We start from the raw sequence: 25,058 nt of genomic DNA, 5'->3' as shown, positions 1-25,058 counted from the left end.
GAGAACATAAGAGAACAGAATAGAATATAGAAAAGGAATAGAATAGAACAGAACAGAACATACTGTAGAAGAGAACAGAATAGAATACAGAAAAGGAATAGAATAGAACAGAACAGAACATAGAAGAGAAGAGAACAGAACAGAACATAGAAGAGAAAAGAAGAGAAGAGAACAGAACAGAACAGAACATAGAAGAGAACATAAGAGAACAGAATAGAATATAGAAAAGGAATAGAATAGAACAGAACAGAACATACTGTAGAAGAGAACAGAATAGAATACAGAAAAGGAATAGAATAGAACAGAACAGAACAGAACATAGAAGAGAAAAGAAGAGAATAGAATAGAACAGAAGAGAAGAGAAGAGAAGAGAAGAGAGCAGAATAGAACAGAACATAGAAGAGAACATAAGAGAACAGAATAGAATACAGAAAAGGAATAGAATAGAACAGAACAGAACAGAACATAGAAGAGAAAAGAAGAGAACCGAACAGAACATAGAAGAGAACAGGAGAGAACAGGAATAGGAAATATGGAATAGAATGGAATGGAATGGAATAGAACTAATAGGAGAGAAGAGAAGAGAATAGGGATTAGGGATAGGAATAGGGTTGGAAGGGACCTTGGAGGTCTTCTAGTCCAACCCCCTCCTCAGGCAGAAAACCCTCTACCATTTCAGAAAAATGGTTGTCCAATCTCTTCTTGAAAGACCCCCATCCTAAGGCATCTTCCCCCCGCCGCCCCCCCAAAAAACACCATATCAAGGCAGGTTTAATTCAAATTTAAATTTAGCAGGCCATGCAAAGTCCATCGGCCGCTTATAGTTTTTTTTTTACCTAAATTTGGTTGTGTAAACAAAACCAGTCTCTCTTTTTCTGCCAAGATCTGACGTTGCCTTCAAACCGGCCGCAAAATAAATCCTAAAACTTAGCCAGACGGGTTCCCTGTGAAGTCGAATTATAAGTGAGACCAAATGTTGTTGAATGGTGAGGAGTTTGAGGGCCGGGCTGACCCAAGGGCTTGTTTTCGTGGGCAAAGAGAAAGTCCTCGAAGAATTGGTGTTCTTCCTGTAATACAAGGAGTCCCCGACTTACGACAGTTCGTTTAGTGACCGTTCAAAGCCACCACCCCACTGAAAAAAGTGCCTTATGACAGGTTTTCACACTTACGACCGTTCCAAATATTCTGGTTTAAACGGAATACACTCTCGCAATCATTTGTTCCACCCGTGTCTGGATCAGTCTCCAATACTTGTTTGCAGCATGGCAGGTCCACCACATGTGAGAATATGTGCCTGATACATCTTTGCACTTCCGACAATTTGGAGATAAGACATTTTGAACATTTTGGAAACATAGCTTTTAAGTTCACCCACCAGGTCCCTGGTTTTTCCCCTCAGCTGGAGCGTTCAAGACAATGCCAATTCGTTTTGAATCCGGATAAGGATAATCTATGAAACTATTTAAGACAGGGGGGGTCTCCAACCTAGGCAAGTATAAACCCTGTGGACTTCAACTCCCAGAATTCCCCAGCCAGCCGTATCTGTTTCTTTTTTCTCTTATCCCCCAAAGAGGAGAGATTGCAGAGGAAGGGATTACAAGAGAGTAAGCTTTGCTGGCTAAGGGATTCTGGGAGTTGAAGGCCACAAGTTTTGCCGGCTGAGGGATTCTGGGAGTTGAAGGCCACAAGCTTTGCCGGTTGAGGGATTCTGGGAGTTGAAGGCCACAAGTTTTGCTGGCTGAGGGATTCTGGGAGTTGAAGGTCACAAGTTTTGCCGGCTGAGGGATTCTGGGACGAAGTCCATAAGCTTTGCCAGCTGAGGGATTCTGGGGGTTGAAGGCCACAAGCTTTGCCGGCTGAGGGATTCTGGGAGTTGAAGGCCACAAGTTTTGCTGGCTGAGGGATTCTGGGAATTGAAGTCCAGAAGTTTTGCCGGCTGAGGGATTCTGGGAGTTGAAGACCACAAGTTTTGCCGGCTGAGGGATTCTGGGAGTTGAAGGCCACAAGTTTTGCTGGCTGCGGGATTCTGGGAGTTGAATTCCACAAGCTTTGCCGGCTGAGGATTCTGGGAGTTGAAGGCCACAAGCTTTGCTGGCTGAGGAATTCTGGGAGTTGAAGTCCTCAAATCTTAAAAGTGTCCAAGGCTGGAGATCCCTGATTTAAGAGATGCTGTGTCTCCTAATTGGAAACTCCCAACAGTCAAAAGTTTCAGGCACCGAGAGGAAGAATGTGCCAGGAAAAGGCAGCAGCACAGCAGGGAAACTCCATGAAAAGGATGGATTTCATTCAGAAAGAAAGGGAAGGAGAGAGGGTAGGTTGGAGGAAGGAGAGGGAGGAAGAGGGAGGAAAGAGGAGGGAGAGAAGGAAAGAAGGAGAAAGGAAAGGAGAAGAAAAGAGAGAAGGGGAGGGAAAGGGGAAAAGGGGGGAGAGGGAAAGGGAGGGAGGAGAGGAGAGGGAAGGGAGGAAGGAAGGAGAGAGGAAAGAGAGGAAGGGAAGGGAGGAAAGGGAAAAAGGAAGGAGATGGAAAGGGAGGGAGGGAGGAAAGAAGGAGGGAAGGAAGGGGAGAAAAAGGAGAAGAACGGAGGGGAGGGGAGGGAAAGGGGAAAAGGAGGGAGGGAGGAAAGAAGGAGGGAAGGAAGGGGAGCAAAAAGGAGAAGAAAGGAGGGGAGGGAGGGAAAGGGGAAAAGGAGGGAGGGAGGAAAGGAGGAGGGAAGGAAGGAAGAAGAGGAAGGGAAGAGAAGAAAGAGGAAAAGCATTGAAGACATCTAGCCCCTTTTTCAAACTCCGCCCTGGTGTCTTTCCTGAGTAGCTACATTTGGGAGAATCATGGTATGTTCATAAGCCAACATCCAACCAGGACCAATCCCTCCTTCCTTCCCCACACCCTGCACCCTGCAAGCGTGTTGTGTGTTTGTGTTTGTCGTGCAATTCCCAGAAAAATCTGGATTTTGCAAATCGGGACACAGTTGGCCTGACCCAGCCTGGGGAAAACCCCCTCTCTCTCTTTCCTCCCTTCACACACACACACACTCACACACACACACACACCTCCTTCCCCGGACTTCGATCTCCTCTTCCAGGAACTCGAGGGGGTTTGGGGGGGGATCTCCCTCCACTTCCGCTACCTTCCCCAACACCAGCACCACCACCGGGGTGGGTAACTGATGAGGCGAGCGATGGGGCCCGTCCAAAGTCAACACCCCACTTAGTGGGCAGCCTTGAACTTTCCAGTTTCCCATCCAACCCCTTTGAAATGACTTTGCTGGGGGGAAAAAAGTTGTTATCTTGTCTATCGGTGTAATTGATCCTCACCCTCAGTTTTGAAATAAATCCCTCCAAATGTGTCTTTATCAGCGATTCTTGATGGCTCGGCCTATTGTTTCTCAGCCTGAACCTCTTGAAGATGTATGGATTTCAACTCCCAGAATTCCCCAGCATGCATAAAGCTGGCTGGGGGATTCTGGGAATTGAAGTCCAGACCTCTTAAAGCATTCTGGCTGGGGGATTCTGGGAGTGGAAGTCCTCCCTCTTAAATCATGGCTGGCTGGGGATTCTGGGAGTGGAAGCCCTCCCCTCTTAAAGCGTGCTGGCTGGGGGATTCTGGGAATGGAAGCCCCCCTTAAAGCATCCTGGCTGGGGATTCTGGGAGTGGAAGCCCTCCCCTCTTAAAGCAGGCTGGCTGGGGGATTCTGGGAGTGGAAGTCCTCCCTCTTAAAGCATCCTGGCTGGGGATTCTGGGAGTGGAAGCCCTCCCCTCTTAAAGCATGCTGGCTGGGGGATTCTGGGAGTGGAAGCCCTCCCCTCTTAAAGCAGGCTGGCTGGGGGATTCTGGGAGTGGAAGCCCTCCTCTTAAAGCAGGCTGGCTGGGGATTCTGGGAGTGGAAGCCCTCCTCTTAAAGCAGGCTGGCTGGGGGATTCTGGGAGTGGAAGCCCTCCTCTTAAAGCATCCTGGCTGGGGATTCTGGGAGTGGAAGCCCCCCTCTTAAAGCATCCTGGCTGGGGATTCTGGGAGTGGAAGCCCTCCCCTCTTAAAGCATCCTGGCTGGGGATTCTGGGAGTGGAAGCCCCCCTTAAAGCATGCTGGCTGGGGATTCTGGGAGTGGAAGCCCTCCCTCTTAAAGCATCCTGGCTGGGGATTCTGGGAGTGGAAGCCCCCTCTTAAAGCAGGCTGGCTGGGGGATTCTGGGAGTGGAAGCCCCCTCTTAAAGCATCCTGGCTGGGGATTCTGGGAGTGGAAACCCTCCCCTCTTAAAGCATGCTGGCTGGGGGATTCTGGGAATTGAAGTCCAGGCCTCTTAAAGCATGCTGGCTGCGGGATTCTGGGAGTGGAAGCCCTCCCCTCTTAAAGCATGCTGGCTGGGGGATTCTGGGAGTGGAAGCCCTCCCCTCTTCTAGTGCCAAGCCTGGGCGACCCTGCTCTGTGTTTCTGCCGCGGCATCGCCGTGTTCAACGCAGCCTTCGTGCTCGCAGCCGCACACGCTCTTTGAAACCATCTGCCCCAGCCCAGCCCGCAGGGCCTGGAGTTTTGACAACCAGCACATTCCTCCCTCGCACCCTTTGTGTGCAAAGAAAGCACCAGAGCCGGTGAGATCCTCCGTCCCGGCGGAGGAGCAGCCAGAGAGAAGGGACAGTGTGCTTGGTTTGTGTCTCTCTGTGTGTGTGTGTGTGTGTGCGTGCATGCAGAGGGAGGAAGGCGTGACCAGCATGGGGAATGCCAGACCCCTCCAGACACACTGCCTCACACAGACAACAGCCACACACACACACACACACACACACACACACACACTCTGCCTTTCACTGCCTTTCTCTCTCCTCACTCCAAAGCTCTGGACAAAGATAAGCCAGCCGGCGTTGAGCATCGCACAGCGCACTGCAAGCACATCGCAAACCTCCTCCTATTCCAGAGGCATCCGAGGAGACCCCCCCCCCCAAAAAAAATTAAAGCCACCCCCAAGAGGGTGGGGGGAAAGAAGCCATGAGGTGAGTCGCTGGCAGAAGGGTGGGGGAGCGAGGGTGCAAGATTGCCAACACAATTGTCTCCTTTTGTGTGTGTTTGTGTGTGTGTGTGGTGCCCCTTTGGTTGTTGTTTTCTTTTCTCGCCAAGGAGCATTTCTGGCAGGGAAGGGCGATCAAAGGTACTTTTTTTTCCTTCTCAGGTTTGGAGAAAGACACCTGTCAGTCAGTCACTTTCCTTCCGAAAGAGCAATGCTCCTGTTTGTTTTTTTCAATCTCAGGGGTACCTTGCGGGATTTTGATTCGATTTATTTATTTTTTCTTCCGCCTTGCTGGGTGTGTGAATGACAGGGGTCAAGAGACGGAAGGGTTAGAGGGGGGGGTCTTTCTGGATTAAAAAATATGGCATTCTGGGGGTCCCCCCCACCCCAGGATCAAAGGAACGGAGACTCTGGGAGTTGGAAGGGAGAATTGTAAATAAAGATTCAGGGTTGTAAATAAAAATTGGCATCCAGGACTGATCTCTGGAGACCTGCAGGCCGAGTAGAGGAAGAAATGTGGGGGGGAAAAGGATCCAGTGGCTTCTCTCGATTTCTTCCACTGATCTTGGTGCATATTATTATTATTTTAAAGTGGCTTTTGGCAAACGGATTGCGAGTTTTCCAAACAACGGGGGGGCCCGCAGCCCATCAGAAGGACTCTGTTTATTTACTTATTGCCTCATCCTTCGCCGGCTAATCAATTTTGCAACTGGCTTGTTTTGGAAAAGATTGGGAATTAAATCCAACCGGGAAAACGTTGGCAAAACTGGGCAGGTCGTGCTGAAACCGTAGCAAGGTTTGGAGCTACACCGAGCTCTTTCAAGGGTGAGGAAGGGCTTGAGGGTTGCACAGAGCTCTTGTCCTCCTAGTTGGGAACTGCAAGAGGGAAAGGGAGAAAGCAAACTGTAATTAAAGACTCATGTTCGGAGGGCCGTTCGAAGGCTGGGAGTCCATTGTAGTCTCTGCCGTTTATTTTGGCTTGCAGAGAGGGTGATCAACCTTGCTATACCTGCAGAATATCCGCCTGTTTTCCAGAGATTGGGCCCAGAGGACTTGGATATTTGAAAAAGTGGGGTTTCTAACTGCATACACCTCAGTCCCAAACAAATGCTGCAACCAGAGAGCTAAAACCTCAGCTGCTGTATTTCCAACAATAGTGTCCTGAGGGTAAATGGGATTTTAAAAAAAATCAAAATGGCGGAAGGAATAGGCCACTCTTGTCCCGTTTTTAAGCACCAGGCAAGAAATCAGGAAAGAGTGAATTGAAGCTCTGGATAACTTTGGGCTAATCACCAGGAGATGGTAAGTTCTAGTCCCACCTTAGGCACGAAAGCCACCTGGGTGACTTTGGGCCAATCGCCAGGAAAATGGGAGTTCTAGTCCCACCTTAGGCATGAAAGCCAGCTGGGTGACTTTGGGCCAATCGCCAGGAGACCAACCCACCTCACAGGGTTGTTGTAGGGCAAAGAGGAGGAAGAAGGAGGGTTAGGTATGCTTGGACCGTGAGCTTATTATTATAAATAATATTATATTATTATAAAAATAATAAAGGTCAGGCTATAAATGAATAAATACATAAAGAAGAAGGGGTAGGCTCCAATCACAAGGTCCAAGCCGCCATTTTCACTCTCATCCAGTTGCTCCTCATTTGCCAACCTGCTAAACCAGGTCAAAAATGTTAATCTTGGTTTGCTTTTGCTTCCCCCCAACTCCCCCATGGACTAGCATGCTGCGTAGATTTAGTTCAGTTTACAATTCTGCACACTGTTTAAGTTAGTTTGCAGTTGGTTTACAGTTCAACGCACTCTGTGAAAATGGATGAATTCCACTGCCAGACAACGGTGTAAGAAAACAGCCATCTACAAAATTGACACATCTGTCACAGGATGTTTACAGAAAATCGGAGCAGAGACATCCGGGATGGGCTTCTTGGTGTTGTTGTGTATTTAAAATGGTGTCTGCGACATGTTCTCACTTTCTTGGACCCCTTAAATCTTCACGGGAGGGGTGAGAAGGTTCCAGAACATGTTTCTCGACATTAGGAAATTTTAAGACGAGTGGACTCCAACTCCCAGAGTTCCCCAGCCAGAATATGAGGACTTCAACTCCCAGAATTCTTCAGCCAGCATGTATGGACTTCAACTCCCAGAATTCCCTAGCCAGGATATGTGGACTTCAGTTCCCAGAATTCCCCAGCCAGTTTATGGGGACTTCAGTTCCCAGAATTCCCCAGCCAGAATGTATGGACTTCAACTCCCACAATTCCCCAACCAGTTTATGTGGAGTTCAACTCCCAGAATTCTCCAATCAGGGTATGAGGACTTCAACTCCCAGAATTCCCCAGCCAGGATATGTGGACTCCAACTCCCAGAGTTCCCCAGCCAGGATATGTTGACTTCAGTTCCCAGAATTCCCCAGCCAGAATGTATGGACTTCAACTCCCAGAATTCCCCAGTCAGGGTATGAGGACTTCAACTCCCAAAATTCCCCAGCCAGGATATTGTGGACTTCAACTCCCAAAATTCCCCAGCCAGTTTATGGGGACTTCAATTCCCAGAATTCCCCAGCCAGAATATATGGACTTCAACTCCCACAATTCCCCAACCAGTTTATGTGGAGTTCAACTCCCGGAATTCTCCAATCAGGATATGATGACTTCAACTCCCAGAATTCCCCAGCCAGCATGTATGGACTTCAACTCACAGAATTTCCCTGTCAGGATGTGAGGACTTCAACTCTCAGAATGCCTCAGCCAGGATGTGTGTAAACTTCAACTCCCAGAGTGCTGCCTCGGGAACTCTTAAAGAAAACAGTTTATGGAGGGAGTAAATCCATCCAAAGCAAAGTTAATTTGAAATAAATAAATAAAAACCGACACAAACCACACTGTAGGAATTACTAGGGCAGGCAAGGATGATTAATTGTAGACTTCTACAGATAACGCAGCCACCAGTCGGGAGGAAGCCAAAACACAGATACGTTCTGACAAGAATAATGCACGCTTTGCTTCCAGCACTGGGCCATGCGCAGTTTGTCCTTTTAAACAGACCTTCCAGCTGCAGCCCATGAAGGAGATCAGGGCCCCTTCCTCCCCGTAAACCACGCCATTCACATTTCTCCCTCTTCTATTCCTCCCTGCATGCCCTAGGATGAAGAGGGGATGGGCCTGGGTCCTCCTCTGACTGCTCAGCCGGCCTCTGCCCTTCCCTCCGGAGCCACACTCCCGCTCCCTGTTGGCTGTTCCTCCTCTCCCTTGGAGTCAGACTCTTAACAGGAGCATGACAGTAACATAATAGTAAAGATAATACAGTGAAATCATATAGTATAATTGATTACTATGGAAAGAATTATAATTTGCTCGAAAAGGATGGTCAATTTGTAATTAAAGTCTAATGATGGTTTAACAATAAGACAACATGATATGGATAGGAAAGACTGTTGGTATTATGCACAAGAGATATGTACCAACCGACACACTGTACAACGGAAAGAAGGTTTTATTTGCTGTTTTGTGTTTGCATTTGTTTATGTTTGCTGTTAAAAAATTTTTTAAAAAAACAACAACAACCCTGTAGCTAATTTAACAAATGCAGTGATTCACTTTAACAATGCTGGCCAAACAGAAAGGTGGCAAAACGGGGCAAAACTTATTGAACAGACGTCTCCCTGAATGACAGAAATGTTGGCCTCCATTTATGGTTGTAAGTCAAGGACTACCGGCAGAGTCACCTTCCTGGGTGTTTCGTTCCTTGCCTGGCCTACCTTGCAGGGCGGTCAGTGTGTGAAGACACACGGGCAGTGATGGGATTGAAATAATTTAACAACCGGTTCTCTGCCCTAATGATTTCTTCCAACAATCAGTTCACCAAACCCGTGGTCGCCAACCAGTGGGCTGGGGACCACTGGTGGTCCATGACAACGTTTTGGTGGTCCACAGAGAAATGTCACCACCCCCCAAAGCAATTAATCCAGGTGGTGCGGGAACACAAGGCTGCGCTGGCCACATGGCCCGTGGGAACACAAGGCTTGCGTCGCTTGCATTGCGAACAACATGAGGGAGTGAGGGGAGGGGGGAAAGGGCAGAGGGGAGACTTGTCCCACTCGTCCCACACGCCTGGCCTGGCCACCATGTTGCTTCTTTCCGCTTCTTTCTTCTTCCGCTTTTGGCTGCATGCAAGGAAAGCAGCCAAAGTCTTTCTTTCTCTCCCCCAAACTCCGCCAGAAATGAGTCTTTGGGGCCCTGCAAGGCCTCCTGCTCCAAGAGGCTGCGCCGGCAAAGACTCATTTCTGGCGGAGTTTTGGGGGAGAGAGAAAGAAAGACTTCTGCGACTTCTGCTGCTTTCCTTGCATGAAGCCAAAAGTCTCTCTCTCTCTCTCCTTGACAACGGAACTGGAAAAGGTATCCTGTGATCCCAAATAAAGAACAATCAATAGGTAGGAAAATGGGGTGGGAGAATTTCCTGCAGACTTTTTTGGGGATTTTACTCTGGTCCACAGGATTTAAAATGATGGATTTGGTGGTCCTTGTGGTGCAAAAGGATGGCACCACACCCGCACCAATTTGCTCAGAAAGTTAACAACCAGTCCGAACTGGCTGCATCCGACCACTGCACATAAATATCAATCACGGTGTCCTTGTTTTCCAGGTGTTTGCTGGTTTGGTGCCTTTGTGCGGTACGGTTGTTTGGAGCAGCCACCGTCGACCTGAATGAGATGTTTGGACAAATCAGCTCTCCCGGGTATCCGGACTCTTATCCCAGTGATTCAGAAGTGACATGGAACATCTCCGTGACGGAGGGATTTCGTGTGAAACTTTACTTCATGCATTTCAACCTGGAGCCATCCTACCTTTGCGAATACGACTACTTGAAGGTGAGTTTAAAAAATGCAAATTTCTCTTCTTCAGCATCTGGTTAAAATTGGGGAATTTTAGTTTATTGGATTTTGACATATACATATACATGTTGTGACTGGGAGGTCTGAGCCTGCCTTGTTAGAAGATACAGACCTAAGCAATGAGGAAGAGAGAGATTTGGCCTCGAGATTTGAGCCTGCTTTGCTGGAGGACACAGACTTGAGCCAGGAGGAAGAGGAGGATTTGGCCTTGAGGTTTGAGCCTGCTTTGATGGAGGATTCGGAATCATCTTCCTCCCCAGGACCTTCCTCCCTGGTTGTGCCTCAGGTGTCGGCAGATAATCAGGGGAGCGTAGCGGAGCCTCTGACTGAGGAATGTTGGTTTGATGCAAGGCAAAGATGTAGACGTAGACGTGAAATGCAACGTAAAAGGAAATGTCAAATGAGGGACTGAAATGAGAGACTGACACGCCCCTCAGGAAATGAAAGGGAACATGTTAGCTCTGAATCCTTTTTTTGGGACAACTTGTTTATTTGGGATAGGAGCTTTGACAAATTTTCTATGCGGCGTTTGCCATTGATTTATGGTCACCCAGCCAGCTGTAATGCCTAAGGCAAGACTAGAATTCACCATCTCCTGGTGATTGGCCCAAAGTTTCCCACTTGGCTTTCCTGGTTAAGGCAGAACTAGAACTCACCATCTCCTAGTTTGTAGTCCAGCATCTTCACCATTAGGCCAGATTGAACTGGGAGCCTTTAGTTACCAAAATTTAAGCTCATACATTTTGCTTTATCTTTTCGTTTCTCACATCCAAAAGGACGCAGTTACATTGGGAACAGCATCCTTAACTAAGATGGCTAAAAGGCGGTTAAGCCATGAAATCCTAGTTTGTGAAGTTGCGAAGTTAGTTTGTGCGTAAACTAAGATTTCACAGCTTAGTATAGCATTCCCTTTGTGGTTCAATGCCTTTTTAAAAAAGACTAACAACGCGAGTAGTCCTCGCTTAAAACAACCAGCCGACGTTACGACCTACCCCCTTCCAAAGGTACTTAGGATCTGATTTCGAAGACAGACAGACAAACACACACAGACCATGGTCACAGGATCACACAACCACAATTTTTGACTTTTTCGCCTGTTTCCTGTGTTTACTTCCAATTTCCGGGCAAAACAAAATTCATTTCATGACCATGGCGTTCGCTTAATCTTTTCGTTTCTCACGAAACTGGCAAAAAGGTTGTAAAATCGGAAGCAGTCTTATGGCGACCCACTTAATGCCTTAAGGCCTTAATTCCAGCCTCAATTATGGTTGTAAGTAAATTATCACTGTAAATTATTTCAGTCTCCCGGTTCAACATGTTTGTGTGAACGCTACTTAAAACACTGAATTTGATGAGCTGCGTGAATTCTGGGACAGCATTCAGAGATACGGTGTTGATTTAGGGTAGAAAAACACCTTTGGCTACCTTCACCGAACAAACTTGGTTGGTTTTTAACTGGGGTTTGCCTCTTTGTGGCTTAATCTGGTTGCAAACCCTGTTTTGGGGGGGAGTTAATTTATAATTCAGAGTATTACACCGATCTTGTATCTGAGTTGTGTAGTAAAACCGTCTCTCGTTGTCTTTTGCCAGCCTGAAATTCCAGGGTGATATTGTATATTCATTTATTTCTATATTTATTCAGTCCTTGATTTGCTACCGTTCATTTAGCAACCGTTGGAAGTTACAACGGCACTAAGAAGTGACTTAAGGACCATTTTTCATAAATTACATAAATCTTCCTCGTCACATCATCAAAATTTAGAGGCTTGGCAACTGGCTCGTATTTACAATGGTCGCAGTTGTCCCCGGGGTCATCGGAACCCCCTTTGCGACCTTCTGACAAGCAGAGTCAATGGGGGAAGCCAGATTCGCTTAACGACCGAGTTACTAACTTCATAACCGCAGCAATTCAGTTAACAATTTGGGCAAAGTAAGGTTAAAAAAAATGGGACAAAACTCACTTAACAATGGAAGTTTGGGGCTCGAATGTGGACATAAGTCAAGGACTGTCTGTAAATTTGCTATGAAGACACGTGTTGTGGTTCGCCGGCAGCCGGTGCAGACGGCAGCAAAATTGGACAGTGGGGAAGAACGGGGACCAGTCCAGGAGCCTGGGGAGGACTCGGATGAGGGTCCTGCATCCGAGGCAGAGATGGGGCCAGGACCATCTGGGAGTGGGGTGCTGACTCCGGAGCCTTTGGAGTCTGGCAGCAGCGAGGAAGAGTACCCAGGGAAGCCTGTTCCCAGTGCGCATGTGCGCAGAGCTGCTAGAAGGCGAGAGCAGCTGAGACAAAAGGGACAACTTGGGAGTAAGGATAGGAGGTGATTGCCCCTCCCATAAGGGATAAAGGACAGGCAAAGGTGCCAAAACCTTTGCAGGAAGCAAGGTCGTTCGTTCGGTTCAGAGTCATCCTTGAAGCTCTTTGTACTTTGGTTCATTTTTTTCTAGTTCATTTGACACTTCTGTTGTTGGCAGCACTTCACAGAAAAGAAAGGTGGGTGCTTATCTCGAGGAACTGTTTGGAACTCATTACGGGCTGGGAATGCAGATAATTCCCAGTATTGAAATAAAACAAGAGTTGTTTGGACTAAGTGTGTGCTTAATTACAGTCTCAGGAAGCTTTGGTCAGAACAACAACTTGGCACAACTTTCTATGTTACGTTAGTTTGGTATTTTATAGGTGTTTTTAGGTGTTACACAGGCCACCTGTTTGGGGTCGAGTAGGGATTATGTATTAATCAAATCCAGAAGGTAACCACGTTCATTAGCAGGTGTTCAGTTTAACGTTGTGTGAATGCAGCTGTTTTCATTCCATGAAGTCTTCCTTAGCCTGGGTCAGCCTGCTTTCAACATTATCTCTCTTTGCTATGTTCTTTCAGTTGCACAATTCTGCTAAAAATGACAATTGCCTGACGTGGCTTAGAATGAAAGCGCCTTCTAATCAGACCTCTGAATTGTGTTAAAAACACAAAAACAACCTTTGTTCCTTCAGATCAAGCTTGGACATTAACTTGGGGCTAGTCTGGGCTGCGGATCAAAGGTTGCTTATCATTCGCAAAATTCTTGAATGTGCAGAAATGGATAGAGTCACCTTGGAATTGAGTAACAAAAGGGACTCAGGATACTATACAATTTGGAACATTTAGTACCAATGGGTAGACAGTAAAATGTGAAATATATAGGTCAAAATGGAAATATATCTTGCATACTTGTATACATGTATGATCAGTGAGAACTTGTTGAAATGGATGGACTGTCAGGAAAGTAGAGATTTATATTAATAATATTTATGTCTATATTTATAATATTCATTTAGTTTTATTTATATTGTATAATTATTAAAGTTAATATATTTAGAAGTAAGAAGTAAGAGATAAAGGAATACTTAGATAAAATCTTATACTTTTTTTCTTTTTAAGTGTTATAGAATATAGAGTTTAGTGCATAGATTATATTTATATAGATTTATACCTGATTTTCTTTTCTATAGTTATTTCATGCCAACCTTATACTTTTTGATTTACTGACCTATATATTTGAATTACTGATTTTATTAGTATTATTAATGGATTATTAGCTATTATTAATAATATTGCTATTAACTGTCAAGTATTAATTGCATTTATCGTATTGATTGTACTGTCAAGAAAACGATGATGAAATGTATCAATTTACTTTTTTGATATATTTGTATGTTTTAATATGTTAATTTTCAATAAAGGTTTTTTTAAAAAATTTTTAAAAGGTTGCTTATCCTTAAATCTAGTTCCACTATCTTGTCTCAACAAATCTATATTGTTTCGAACTCTGTCTGTCAGATATGCTCCCTTTGAACATGGCGTCTCTAAATCGTATTTTGCAACATTTTTTGAATTGAACTGAGCTGGTTTTGTTAGATATCTGCTGTACGCAATTCCTAAGTAGTGAATTAGTAACTACAAGCCAAGAAGGGTTGAATTTTTGAACAAAGATTAACTTTCCAAAAAGGAACAACACAGAGAGAAGACTAGAGGAGGGAAGTGGGGTGTGTGTCAGAAAAGCTCAGTGATCAAACCCTTGTCTCATTTTATGTGGAACTTACAAAAGTCGCACAAACTTATGACAGTCACACAAACTAAGATTTTGTGGCTTAGTGTGGCATACCCTTTGGCTAGTTCAAGATGTTTAAAGACACTGTGGACCATGTTGACATATGCGGTAGACACGTGCAGAAGCTAAAAGATACCGGACTAAAATACACACATGGTTGAAAAAGATGATAACACAACACATAGATTTAAAACCAGAGATATTTTTATGGGGGATTTTGCCTGAAGGTTATAGTAAAGAAACAACGTATTTGATTATCAACGTAATAACAGCAGCTAAAATTGTATTTGCACAAAATTGGAAAAAAATGAGAAAATTCCGACGGAGGAGTAAATGATTAAGAACATAATGGAATGTCCAGAAATGAGTAGATTAACATTAGCAATTAGAAAACAAGAAAAAAAGGAGTATTATAAGATCTGGGATTTATTTTATGAATGGCTAGATAGAAGAGTAAGAAATTGAAGTATATCATAATAGTAATGATATATGATAATTGATTGTTTTTGAATAAGTTATAATATGAATATAAGTTAGTAAGAGATGAGATTTGCTTTTAAAAATAGCCTAGAATTGAAATTAAAACTTTAATGATGGTATAATCATGATACAATATGATATAGAATGTTGATTCGAATATAATATGAATGCAAACTTAAGAGGAAAGGACTATAACCGTGATGGCAAACCTACGGCATGCATGCCACAGATGGCACACAGAGCCATTTGTGCCGGCATGCGAGCTGCAGGCAAACCTGCCTCACTGCGTGCCTCCCAGCTGTTTTTTGGCTGGTTTGCGGCCTTTTTTGGCCTCCCAGAGGCTTGAGGAAGGCTTCTGCAGGCTTTGCAGGATGAAAACTAGCCCCGTTTCATCACTTCGTTTTTCTGAAAATACCGGAAATGACAAAACCGGGCTAGTTTACAGCCTGCAAAGCCTGCAGAAGCCTGCAGAAGCCTTCCTCAAGCTCTCTGGGAGGCCGAAAAAGGCTTCCACCTGACCGAAAATCAGCAAAACACATCAGCTGTATAGGCTTTACAGAGGGGTATTAGTACTTCCCTTGATCTTGACTGTATCCCTATGTTAATACAACTTAGGATTGCATTGGCTTTTTTGGCTGCTGCTGCACACGGCTGGCTCCTATTTAGCTGGTTGTCCACTAAGACTCCAAGATCCATCTCACAGTTCCTGCTATTGAGCCTGGTTTCACCCAGTCTATATGGGTCCTTTTGGGGTTTTCTTGCCTAAGTGTAGGACTTTACTTTTCTCTACATTGAATTTCATTTTATTAGATATGACCCAGGGTTCTAGTCTGTCAAGATCCATCTGGATCTTGAGCCTATCTTCTTGGGTGTTGGCTATTCCTGCCAGGTTAGTATCATCTGCAAATTTGGTAAGTTCCCCTTCTTTTCCCTCCTCTAAGTTGTTAATGAAGATATTGAAGAGTCCTGGGCCTAAGAGGGAACCTTGTGGCACCCCACTGCTTACTTCCCTCCATGTAGACTTAGACCCATTAAGGACGACTCGTTGAGTACGGTTTGCCAGCCAGTTGCGAGTCCATCTAGTGGTGGTCCTATCTATTCCACTTTTTTCTAGCTTACTAAGAAGTAGGTTGTGGTCTACTTTGTTAAATGCTTTGCTGTAATCTAAATACATGTACATTATGTCCACAGTATTTTGCTGGTCTACTAATTCAGTCACTGTGTTGAAGAATGAAATAAGATTGGTTTGGCATGATCTGTTCTTAACAAACCCGTGCTGACTGCTAGTTATTACTTTACTTGTTTCTAGATGTTGGCAGATGTGTTTTTTTTTTATTATCCTTTCCAGTATCTTCCTGGGTATTGATGTTAGGCTGATTGGTCTATATAGTTTCCAGGGTCTGTTTTTTTTTCCCCTTTTTTGAAGATGGGAACCACATCAGCTCTTTTCCAGTCCCCTGGTAGTTCTCCGGTGCTCAAGGATTTTTGAAAGATATGGTGCAGTGGTTCTGAGATGACCTCTGCCAGCTTCTTTAAAATTCTGGGATGTAATCCATCAGGCCCCGGTGATTTGTTTTCATCAAGATCAGACAGGTGTTCTCTTACTATTTTTTTTTTTTTTTGCTTATTTTAACTTTTATTTCTGGTCTGTCTTTTATAGTTATGTTTTTGGTGGGTTGAGTATAGTTTCTTTTTGTGTTAAGACAGATGCAAAGAATGAGTTAAGCAGTTCTGCTTTCTCTCTGTTGCCTGTTACTTCCTTGCCATCTTCTCTCTTTAGTGAACCGACTGTTTCCTTGATTTTTTTTCTTGTTATTTATATGTTGGAAGAAACTTTTTTTGTTATCTTTGACTTTTGTTGCAAGTTTTGTTCATTCTGAGCCTTTGCTATCCTGACTTCGTCTTTGCAGATTCTTGCTATCTGCTGATATTCTGCCTTAGTTGTACATCCTTCTTTCCATTTTTTGTACTTGTCCTTTTTTTCTTTCAATTTGCCAGAGAGATCTTTGTGCAGCCATGCTGGTTTCTTCTTGGATTTCCTGTTTTTGTTTCTCAGTGGTATTGTGCTGGTCTGGGCTTCTATGATCATACTTTTTAGATTTCCTAAGATTCTTGAGGAGTTTTCCCCTTTAGGATTTTCATCCGTGGAATCTTTCTGAAGTTCTCTCAGAGTTATTGAAATCAGCTCTTTTAAAATCCAAGACTCTGGTGTCATTATGTTCTGTTGCTTGTGTTTGAGATCTATCTATCTATCTATCTATCTATCTATCTATCTATCTATCTATCTATCTATCTATCTATCTATCTATCTATCCTCTATCATCTATCTATCTATCTATCTATCTATCTATCTATCTATCTATCTATCATCTATCTCTATCATCTATCTATCTATCTATCTATCTATCTAGCTAGCTATCTATCTATCTCTATCTCTATCATCTATCTATCTATCTATCTATCTAGCTATCTATCTATCTATCTATCCCACGTGCATCATCACAAAATCTTCAGAACAGTAAAGCCTACAAACTTCAAATTTGGCTCCTAGGGCCTCACTAAGAAAGGATTTTTCCAAATGATCCTCAGAGCATTAATATTTCCTATCTTATTATTATTAACACACTCTGATGCTTAGGAGTTCTACTCCCCATCCCCACCTGAAAAGAAATCTGTTTCAAATGCAAAACACAAGCAGAGGAGTTTCAGTTTCACAGCAGCCCCAAGCAGCTTTAGTCCAGAAGAGTTGAGCTAAGCCACACCCAGGTTCCTTGCTGTCTCCTTCTTGTTCACGCAACAAATACTGTTTCAGTTTCCAAACAGCCCTCCACTCTCTCACACACTGACAGGACACTTGCCAGATGAACACCGATGGATGCTGGTAGGCAGAGGCAAATTTCTCCCCCCCGCCACCCCTTATTTTCCTCCCCAAAAACTAAACCCAAATCAAATGATGAGTTGTTATTTAAAAACCCTGTAAGAGTCATGACAAAATGTTGGATCCCACCCCAATTTGACAGATTAATTCATTGTCACCCTGCTGGTTCCTTCCGACAGTGTGTGAGTCACACCTCCTTGGTGTTCCGGGCACCAGAACAAACTCTTCTGGAGGTGAAAAATCCCATGAAAAATGTACTTTTCCATCTTCTTTTCCCTCCTCATTTTAATTTATTTTTTAAGCCCTTTTAAACTTTTCATTCTGTTGTAAACCTCCCTGTCCTGGTGAGGTAGGAGGCATAGTAATCTCATAAATGAATTTGTAGAAGAGGCGGCGACCAAACTACCTCGACGTGGCATAAAACTGCTCTTAGAGAAGGATGGACTGGTTCAACCAAAGGGTTGGAAGGGCCTTTTGAGGTCTTCTAGTCCAACCCAGGGGCGGGATTCTACCAGTTCGCACCAGTTCCGTAGAACCGGTGGTTACGATTCTGTGCAGTTCAGAGAACCGGGAAGTCGTGCCACTGGCTGGCCCCTCCCCCGCTCCTGTCGGATTTCTGCTTTCTAGCTAATCTAAATCGCTGTTGTCCTGCTTTGCCTTCGCCCAAGAGGCTTCCCTGAAGCCCAGTCAGGGGATTGTGGGGTAGGGGAGAAGTGGCCTGAGAGCAGAGCCGAACCTTCCTTCTATTTTTCAGTGCAGACTCAGGCAGCAGATGGCAGAAAGGTAGATCTCTGAGTGAATCTGTGATTCTAACTCAATCTGCTTTGCCTGATTTTGGGTAAAAGTGGCTGTTTTCTTATACATATATATATAAAAATACAGTATTTACAATATTTACGTACAAGCCACACCCACCCAGTCACATGACCACCAAGTCACCCCCCAGTCAGCAAGCCACACCCACCCAGTTACATGACCACCAAGCCACACCCACAATATGGCCACGCCCACAGAACCAGTTGTTAAGAAATTTGAATCCCACCCCTGCTCCAACCCCATGCTCAGAGAATCACTGTAAACCAGGGGTCCCCAATCACCGGTCCCCGGACCAGTACCGGTCTGTGGAACAATTTCTACCAGGCCGCCAGTTTGCTGGGCGCCGCCATCTTGTTTTGATGAAAAAGTGCTTCCAGTGAGCTTTTCCGGGTAGAAAGCGGTGTTTGGGTGCTGAAAGAATCCTCGCGCCTTAGTTTCATCGAGGGAGGGGCAGCTTCGAACAAAACTAAGGCGCGAGGATTCTTTCAGCACGCGTGGCAAGGCGAGCCGAGCGACCGTCCCAAAGCCGTCACGAAGCCCATCAACACAGGTACAAAGGAGGAGTTGAAGGTGGCGGGAGAAGCGGGGATGGCTGGATGGCTGGTCGCTTGACTTGCCTTGCCATGCGTGCTGATGCCGGTACTGGTCTGCGGGTGATTTTGTGATGCCAGTACCGGGCCATGGCACAAAAAAGGTTGGGGACCACTGCTGTAAACGATATATTAGTATATATACACTGGAAGTTTCCCCGGCACGCGAGAGGTCGCCCAGAAGAGCCCCACTGGGCATGTGTGCTTACACCACCGCCCGACAGGTGATTGTTGGGTATCTGTCACACATGCAGAGGGGGCAGAGGGAGGGTGCACTGGAGATACGTGCGCATGCACAGGGACGCCCTGTGTGTGAGGGGATCATGCGCTCATGCGCACACGCACTGTACGTGAGGGGTAAATGTGTGCGCATGTGCAGACATGCGGTGCACAAGAAGGGAGTCATGTACACATATGCAAAGACGTGCGGCGCATGAGAGGGGAAATGCGCATGCATGCGCAGGTGCATGGCACGCAAGAAGGGAGTTGCGCATGCATGTGGAAAGACAAGAGACGTGCGAGGGGGGAATCGTGCCTGCATGCACAGATATGCGGCGTGTGAGGGGGAAATGCATTGGCATGCGCAGATGTGCAATGTGCAAGGAGGGAGTCATGCGTGCATGTGCAGATACACAGCATGCGAAGGAGGTCGCATGCGCATATGCAGGGGGCGTGGAGGGCCCAGCACGCATTGCCTTCTGAGTGCTGGCACAAGAGCGCACGCAAGTGAGTGCGCACACAGTTATCGGCACGGGAGCCGAAAAAGTTTAGCCACCACTGATGTAGGGCCTCCTGCTTGGGCGGCGGCGGGGTTGGTCTAGATGACCTACCAGGTCCCTTCCAACTCTGCTAATCTGTAATTTTATTTTATGACAACTGAGCCCAAACTGTATGTTCCTGAGTGAGAAATGCGTTAAGTGGGTGTTGCTCCGTTTAATGACTTTTCTTGCCTCGTTTGTTAAGTGAATCCACTGCGGTTGTTAAATGAATAACACAGTTGGTAAGTGGACCTGTCTCCCCCATTGATTTTGCTGGCCAGAAGGCGATTACATGACTCCTGGACACTGCAACTGTTATAAATGTGAGTCACTTGTCAAGCATCCAAAGGACCGTGGGGATGCTTGATGCTACTACGGTTGTAAGTGTGAAAAATGGTCATAAGTCACTTTTCTGTGATGTTCTAAGTTTGAATGAAATGGTATAGGGTCAGAAATGGTGTAGGGTCTCCCACTTGGGCAGGGGGTTAGACTAGATGACCTATAAGGTCCCTTCCAACTCTGATTATCTCTTATCTCTTATCTGTTATTTATCTGGTCACTAAATGAACTGTTGTTAATTGAGGACAACCTGTACTGCATCCATTTCTGGTTCACCAGGATGTAAAAAAGATGTTGAGACTCTGGAAAGAGTGCAGAGAAGAGCAACCAAGAGGATTAGGGGACTGGAGGCTAAAAACATGTAGAGAACGGTTGCTGGAACTGGGTGTGTCTTGTTTGATGAAAAGAAGGACCAGGGGAGCCATGATAGCAGTCTTCCAGTATTTGAGGGGCTGCCCCAAAGAAGAGGGAGTCAAGCTATTCTCCAAAGCAGGACAAGAAGCAATGGATGGAAACTAATCAAGGAGAAAAGCAACCTGGAATTAAGGAGAAACTTTCTAACAGTGAGGACAATTAACCAGCGGAACTGCTTGCCACCAGAAATTTGTGGGTGCTCCAACACTGGAGGTTTTTAAGAAGAGACTGGACAACCATTCATCTGAAATGGTATAGGATTTTCTTCTTGAGGTAGGGGTTGGACTAGAAGACCTCTACGGTCCCTTCCAATTCTTTTATTCTCTCAATGTCCTGGTTAATAGCTGTCATAGTCAAGAAAGTCCTTATGTTGATTTTGGGTCTCCTTCTGTAAAGAGTCCATCCATTGGTTCTTGTCCTTCTGTTAGGCCTTTTGGGCAAAAAATCCACCCCATCATCCTTGGGTCACCCCTTCATGCATGAGAAGATGTTTCCATGTCCTTTCTTCTCTTTCTATTCTTTAGGCTAAGCAGACCCAGTTCCTCTAACCTTGCCAATTTTAAGATAGGGGGACCTCAATTCCCAGAATCCCCCAGCCAGTACACTAACCAACTGTTAGAAATTCTGTTTATATATAGCAGTAGCACTACAGAGCAAACAAAGAACACAGTCACCATGTGCTTTACTGCTCAACTATTTAACTGTAACAGGAAACTCTACTTAGAACAAAAGAACATAGAGTACATACCAAACGTGTAAACACCGCCATCTAGAGGCTGAATGCTACTGCAATTGTTGCACAAAAATTCAACAATGAATTTCAACACCAACCATAACATGCTGCCCACAGTGGACATCTGGACACAGCTGATAATATGCTGAAATGGTTCTACAGTTACTTGCTTCCACGAAGCAAGGATTTGGTTCCTTGGAGGGTATTAAATAGAGAGGGATCTACCATTGAGAAGACAGGTCTACCGGTCACTTTCCTTGTGAGCAGGAAAGATCTTTTCCACCTTCTTTTATAGGTGTCCATACTGGATGGCCAAATTTGGACTTTCTAGAATTGTTTTCTCCATCATACCACTTCAAGATGGCTGGACTTCGATTCCCAGAATTCCCCAGCCACTAGTATCTCCACCTTATACCCCTTCAAGATGGCTGGACTTCGATTCCCAGAATTCCCCAGCCGCTAGTGTCTCCGCCTTATACCACTTCAAGGTGGATGGACTTCGATTCCCAGAATTCCTCAGCTAGCATTGTTTTTTCAACCATGGAAATTTGAAGTTGGACAGACTTCAACTCCCAGAATTCCCTACCCAGCATCCTCTTCCAAACTTCTGGGAGCTGAAGTCCACCCTCTTCAAGCTGCCACGGTTAAGAAACCCAGCCCTAAACCCAGAAAGCAAGGCCAGATTTTTTCTTTTGTCTTCTGAGACACAATTCACATATATGCAAAGCAGCTCAGGTGCCGAGTGGGGAATTCTGGGAGTTGAAGTCCACCCATCTTCAAGCTTGCCAAAGTTGAGAGAGACTCCGCTGGCTGTCCTTCCCTGGGATCTTGTGGTCCTCCTTCAGATGACAGGACGTTAACACTTTTCTCACAAAACGTCCTTTGGGGCCGAAGAGCTCGGCGGTTACTTTGATGGCAACCCACAAATAATTTGGAATCATCAAGAAAGTCAAAAGGGCCCTTTTAGTCCGAGAGGATTTATTGCTTCTGTGGTTTGGGCTAATTCATATAAACATGAAGTTTGCATGAATATGCATATGTGGACAGACAGTGGTTTCGATGCAATCCAGCCAAAATTACTACTTTCTACTTTTTCTGGATATCTCAGACTTTACCGACAACATTCCCTATTTTGAGGCTCTCCAGTTTCCTGCAAATCGGCTCGCTTCAGTTCACTGAACTTAAAGCTTGTTTTTCAGTTTGGTGTTCAAATCTGTATCTAATCTTGCGGCCTGTTTTCCTTTTTTTCCCAAATTTAAGATCTGGCTTTGCCCAACTTTTTACGATTCCTCAAATGGAACAGCATTGCTCGTTGTATTTTCCTAAACATAGATAGTCCTCAGCTTACAACAATTCATATGGTGATCATTCAAAGATACAACAGGAGTGGAAAAAAAAGTGAATTAGGACCATTTTTAACAGTTATGACCATGGAAGCATCCCCATAGTCCTGTGATCAAAATTCAGACGCTTGGCAACTGACTCTTTTATTTATGATGGTTGCTGTGTTCCGGGGATGTAAGCTATGTTAAATCAAACTGGCTTTTGCAGTTGACTAACAGGGATTTGTCAATGCCCATGGTTGTCATAATGGTTCATTGCACAACCGGCCAGATGTTCAGACTAGATTTGGCATTTTTGTCTACCTGTGGAGTGCTTCCCAAAGCTCTGAGCTAGATAGATATTGTTTGGATGTCACAGGATGTAAGCTGTTCTGAATCGAGCTGCCTTCTGCAATTGACCAATGGCAATTTTGTCAATGCTGATGATACTCAAGTTGTTTTGAGTTTGCACATATGGCTAATATTATTATTACTATCTGGTGATAGGTTGTTTGATGGTCTCGGGGATATCATTGCAGGATGTCAGCTGCTCCAAGTCAAGCTGCCTTTTGCAATTGACTGGTGTTGATTTTGTCAATGCTAATGGTTATTATTATTATTGTTGTTGTTGTTGCTGTTGTTGTTGCTGCTGTTGTTCATTACACAGCCATCCTGATATTTAGACTGGATTTGTTAATTTTGTCCACCTATTGGGTGTTTCCCAGGGACCTGAGATAGACAAATTTTATTCGAATGTCGCAGGATGTAAGCTGCTCAGAGTCAAGCTGCCTTTTGCAATTGACAATGGTGATTTTGTCAATGCCGGTGATATTCAAGTGGTGCTCCAGTTGTTTTGGGATTACACTCATAGCTAATATTATTATTACTATTAAATTTATTTGCCACCCATATCAATTTCAAGGCAACTCTTTCCATTAGATGCTGGTTTAAAAGATGGAAGGATTCAGGAAAAAAATGGAAATTAAATAGACAGTTCCTTCCTTCCTTCCTTCCTTCCTTCCTTCCTTCCTTCCTTCCTTCCTTCCTTCCTTCCTTTAAGGATAAATTTCCTGACAGAAAAAAAATGGAAATTAAACAGACAATTCCTTCCTTCCTTCCCCTTCCATCCATGCATACTTCTTTCATCCTTCTCTTTCCCTCCTTCCCTCCTTCCTTCCTTCCTTCCTTCCTTCCTTCTTTCCTTCCTTCTCCTTCCATCTTCTTCTAATTTCCATCTTCTTCTCATTTCCATCTCCCTTCCTCCTTCCATCCATGCATACTTCTTTCATCCTTCTCTTTCCCTCCTTCCCTCCTTCCTTCCTTCCTTCCTTCCTTCCTTCCTTCCTTCCTTCCTTCCTTCCTTCCTTCTTTCCTTCCTTCTCCTTCCATCTTCTTCTAATTTCCATCTTCTTCTCATTTCCATCTCCCTTCCTCCTTCCATCCATGCATCCTTCTTTCATCTTTCTCGTTCCTTCCTTCCTTCCTTCCTTCCTTCCTTCCTTCCTTCCTTCCTTCCTTCCTTCCTTCCTTCCTTCCTTCCTTCCTTCCTTTTCCTTCCATCTTCTTCTCATTTCCATCTCCTTCCTCCTTCCATCCATGCATCTTTCTTTCATCCTTCTCTTTCCTTCCTTCCTTCCTTCCTTCCTTCCTTCCTTCCTTCCTTCCTTCCTTCCTTCCTTCCTTCCTTCCTCCCTCCCTCCCTCCCTCCCTCCCTCCCTCCCTCCCTCTAAGGAGAAATTTCCTGACAGAAAAAAAATGGAAATTAAAAGGACAGTTCCTTGATTTTCCTAACAACAGCACAAACCGTCTAATACATTATTATTTTTCTCCCGTATAGCCTCCTTCAGTTGTGTTCATCGCTTCTCCAGCCCACAGCAGATGGCTTAAATCCATCCTTAAATATTCCTGCTCCAGAATAATGTTCATTTACTTTCTTCTGTTGGCCCCTAAATCAGTGTTACTTAACCTTGGCAACTGAGAAATGGGTGGACTTCAACTCCCAGGGTTCCCCAGTCATTGTGGGTTCTCGGCCACCACAGCATTCTTGGTTAATGATATGGCCAGGGCTGGGATCTTCCCAGATCCTATTGGCCACTCCTAGTTGCTATGGATATCTCCTGTTCCTTTGGTTGTTGGGTTGTCCCCACATAGACATGTTGGCTTGGAGATGGTTATGAGGTTCTGGCAGACAGAATGCATGTAAAATGTTGTTAAGGTTCCTGTTAAAAATGGATTTACGGGTCGTCTGACTTCATAGTTACTTTAATCAGCTTTTAGCAACCCTGTAGATAAATGTCCTTCAGAAGAATCGTTCCTTCCAACCTGGTCCTTCAAGTCTTCCAACTTTATTACGTGAATTTATTATGCCGATGACGTCAAATTATTTAACACCACCGACAATGATGCTGCCCTACAAAACAACCTTGGCTATGCGTAAGAATGGTCGTGCAATCGGCAGCTCCAAATTTCAAACTAACATATGCTCTGTCCTACACGTTGGCAACAAAAATCAGAGCACCGAAATACAAGTGAGGAGGAAACGATCTCGTAGACGGCCCTCACTGTGTCAAGGGTCTAGGAGTCCTCATCTCGAAAGATCTAAGCCCCAGGGCTCACTGTAACAGCATTGCCAAAAAGGCTTTAAGAGTTATTAACCTTCTTTTGCGAAGCCTCTTCTCCAGCAACATTGAATTGTTATGTGATTTATTTATTTTGATTTGTCAGTTGCTTACAAGATAATAGGTA

General features: G+C 44.8%; 1 protein-coding gene across 1 annotated transcript in view; it reads left to right on the top strand.

Moving 5' to 3' along the window:
- The first annotated feature begins 4,671 nt into the window (after positions 1-4,671).
- Positions 4,672-25,058, top strand: part of LOC113450486 (mannan-binding lectin serine protease 1-like) — a 90,018-nt gene continuing 69,631 nt past the window's right edge. Inside the window, 2 exon segments of the mRNA XM_087933715.1 lie at positions 4,672-4,983; positions 9,644-9,869. Coding sequence (XP_087789841.1) covers positions 4,979-4,983; positions 9,644-9,869 — 231 coding nt within the window. The 5' untranslated portion in view covers positions 4,672-4,978.

Source organism: Pseudonaja textilis, chromosome 4 (genome assembly GCF_049901715.1).
Source record: "Pseudonaja textilis isolate UNSWEBS1 chromosome 4, rPseTex1.2, whole genome shotgun sequence".
Lineage (NCBI taxonomy): Eukaryota > Metazoa > Chordata > Lepidosauria > Squamata > Elapidae > Pseudonaja > Pseudonaja textilis.
Note: the sequence above shows the minus strand (reverse complement) of the source record. Positions and strands in the feature narration are given on the sequence as shown.